The following is a 3,382-nucleotide window of genomic DNA, read 5'->3' on the forward strand; positions in this document are numbered from 1 at the left end:
TATTCGGTGCTAAATATTTGATCTTCTGTAACCCTGTTAGACTTGGTCCTTTTTGGCCCAATATAATTCCAAGACTGCAGCAGTTTGACATTTGTCACGTTTAGGATGCTTTCCCTGTTTGTCGCTTCTGCATTTTTCCGATCTTTATAAATTAATTGGAAAAGCATTTTACATACACCCTTTTGTTGTTTTCTTCTTGGAGTTTCTCGGAAACTATAACTATAAAACCCCTCTTTCTGGTCCTATACTTGTATAAGTCCTCTTTGTTTATTAAACTTACAAAAACATTCGTGCACCTGAGATTTTGTGTGAAAATGATAGAGTCCAATCATAATCCACCTCTCCTCCGTGACTATACTCAACTTCTACAACGGTCTCGTGATTCAGTTGAAACAAAGCAACGCATTAATTACGAACAGGAGATGGAAGAATGTGGCCTTCCCCTTGTGGATCTGGGTGGGTTGTGGAGCATGAATGAGGAAGAGAGCGTTTCTTGTGCATCTGAAATATGTAAAGCTTCCGCTGAATGGGGTTTCTTTCAGATTGTTAACCATGGAATAAGCCTGGAACTTCTTAGGAGGATGAGAAAGGTACAGGTTGAGTTGTTTAAAGCACCATTTGAACAGAAAATGGCTTCCGGGCTTCTTGATAATTCGTATAGGTGGGGAAACCGAACTGCTACGTGTCCAAAACAACTATCATGGTGTGAAGCTTTTCATGTTCCACTTTCGAAGATTTCTGATGAAACTTGCTATGGAGAGTTCAGCTCATTGAGGTAGCAATAGCATTGCTTTGTCTTTCATTTATTAATCCCTTCTTTTATCATCATCGTTCTTCCTCTTTCCCCCCACTGTTTTCACCTAAACACAGTTTAACAACATTGTGTATAAAACGATTTAAGATAGATTTCCAGGTTTCAAGTCAAATTTTACACTTCTATATTCTCTGGAAATGCAACTGAAAAACCAGAATTAGAACACTAGGTGCGGTTAAACATGATTTAATTAAAAATGTTTAAGCAACTACCACTTGCGGTTTTTTTTATACCTGTAAAGAAAAATTTGAAGAATAAAATAATATTTTTCCTGAAATAGATAATCGCATTACCCGAAAATGGGAAAAAATAATTCTCCTGTCGGTTTTAATATATAATTTTCATTTAAATTGGATTTATATAAGTTAAGAACTAATATTCTTCTAACTTTTCGTTGTTATGATGAATTAGAATTATAGTACTAATACTTATTTAAACCAACTGTTTTTAGAATAACATTTTTTTTAGAGAATCGAAGTTGGGAAAGAAAAGTAATATTTTATAAACGGCTAAAATTAATGGAATAAAAGAATATATTATTCCTTTACACATAAAGTGAAACCACTTGACAAGATGTTTCCATTAGAGACAAAGCCACATTGGAATATCATTATACTTTAGTTATTTTGATTACAATTTACAAACGAATAAAAGTAATATATAGTTAGCTAAGAACTTGGCATTTTTAATACACAGGGAAGTGATGCAAGAATATGCTGATGCAATGCAAGAACTTGCAAAGTCAATAGCCCGAGTGCTTGTGATGAATATGGGTGGAGGACGAAGTTTGTGGGAAGACAACTGTAATGAGAGCACCTGTTTCATGCGGCTGAACCGATACCCTTCATGCCCCATCTCTCCAGAGGTTTTTGGACTTGTTCCCCACACAGACAGCGATTTCCTTACAATTTTGCACCAAGATGAACATGTTGGTGGGCTTCAACTAATGAAAGATTCCAAATGGGTGGCAGTAAAACCCAACCCCGATGCCCTTGTTGTTAACATTGGTGACCTTTTTCAGGTATATTTCTTTTACCTTTTGTATGTGGGGAACCCCTTTTTTTGGCCCTTGAATATTGCAATAATAAGAACAAGTTTTATTCAGATTCTAGCATATAAAAACCTTTTCAAACTAATGGGCATAATAATATGTGGCAAAGATGTTATCTTGGTGAGGCCTATCTTTCTATCTATAAATATTATTAATTCCATTCGAACAATAGATAGTCATCTAGGAAATGTGAATCAAATCGAGAGGCAAATTGCCTAGAGATATAACTTTCAGCATCTTAATTCGTTTCATCAAAATATTTGTATTTGTATTTTTTGTATATACCGGTATCCTTATAACATCGATGATATTATTATTCCTTCTACTATATTTCTTTTGACTTTTTTCATGTATAATATATCTGTGAATAATGCCTATTATATTTGATTCGACATGGAACTTTTAGAGTTGTCGATTCTTTTAGCCCTTGACATGCAACGTAATTCAACTAATGTCAGGTATAATAATATTGGAGAGAGAAAGAAAGAGGAATATGTGATTTTTTTTATTCAACCAAAAAGCGTAGTTGTTGGTAATACAATAATCACTGTACAATATGAATATTTTTACGGAATACACAGCTGTGCAATAATTTTTAATTCAAAGCTAAGAATTCAATGAAGCATATGACATTAACCACTAAAATATACTATGAAATTTGCAGGCATGGAGCAATGACGTTTACAAAAGCGTGGAGCACAAAGTAACGGTGAATCAGGAAGTGGAGAGGCACTCCATAGCCTACTTCTTGTGTCCTTCTTATGAATCGTTCATTGGTTGTTGTGATAAAGAAAGTTCGATTTACAGAAGGTTCACATTTGGAGAGTACCGAAGGCAGATTCAAGAAGATGTTAAAGACTATGGTCACAAGGTTGGCCTACCAAGATTTCTTGTATCTACCTGAGACACATGCATCAACCAGAGTGTGTTGGCATGCATCATGGATCTAACTTCCTGAAGTGCACTCCATGCTCAATATTCTTTGAATACTTTTACATAATTATTGCAATCATGTCTTCAAGATCATTCCTGAAAAGGAAGGGGAGGGGGGATTAAATATTATTTTTGGTCATATATATATAACAATTAATTATCTCCTATACCATGATATATAATGTAAACGAATATATGTACAAGTTAATACAGCGTCATTAGTAGTTATGAGTTATACAATTTAATACTGCTTCATTTTCTTCCATGAGAATTAATTAATTATATAAACACCATTAATTTGTGAACCTAAATTTATTTTTTCCTGCCATCCATTCTCCTAGCTCAGTTTTCTCCCTTGAGGATCCTTCATTTCTTGTGAGGCATACAACATATAAAGAGATGAACACTACTAGAAAAAGCAGTTGTTCCAACGGAATTTTCTGTCCCAAATCCGTTAGTAATCCGTCAGTAATGTGATGGATTTCCATCAGAAACTATTTCCTACAGATTTCCGACGGGCTCTAGGCTTACCAGATTTGACTTATTCCTACGGATTTTTTCTGTTATAGTAATACAGAAGAAAA

General features: G+C 34.4%; 1 protein-coding gene across 1 annotated transcript; it reads left to right on the forward strand.

Moving 5' to 3' along the window:
* The first annotated feature begins 260 nt into the window (after window positions 1–260).
* Window positions 261–3,033, forward strand: LOC111918441 (gibberellin 2-beta-dioxygenase 6). Its single transcript, XM_023914112.2, has 3 exons — window positions 261–775; window positions 1,511–1,835; window positions 2,530–3,033. Exons 1-3 carry the CDS (start codon window positions 315–317, stop codon window positions 2,767–2,769), a joined length of 1,026 nt encoding a protein of 341 aa, XP_023769880.1. The 5' UTR covers window positions 261–314; the 3' UTR covers window positions 2,770–3,033.
* Window positions 3,034–3,382: the final 349 nt, after the last annotated feature.

This window comes from Lactuca sativa, chromosome 8 (assembly GCF_002870075.4).
Source record: "Lactuca sativa cultivar Salinas chromosome 8, Lsat_Salinas_v11, whole genome shotgun sequence".
Taxonomy (NCBI): Eukaryota; Viridiplantae; Streptophyta; class Magnoliopsida; order Asterales; family Asteraceae; genus Lactuca; species Lactuca sativa.

What these genes read in the sequence shown, in the direction of transcription:
- LOC111918441 (XM_023914112.2), top strand. Translation starts at nt 315, where the DNA reads ATGATAGAGTCCAATCATAATCCACCTCTCCTCCGTGACTATACTCAA. An exon ending in GGAGAGTTCAGCTCATTGAG is followed by an intron (nt 776 to 1,510) that starts GTAGCAATAGCA and finishes TTTAATACACAG; the next exon opens with GGAAGTGATGCAAGAATATG. An exon ending in ACATTGGTGACCTTTTTCAG is followed by an intron (nt 1,836 to 2,529) that starts GTATATTTCTTT and finishes TGAAATTTGCAG; the next exon opens with GCATGGAGCAATGACGTTTA.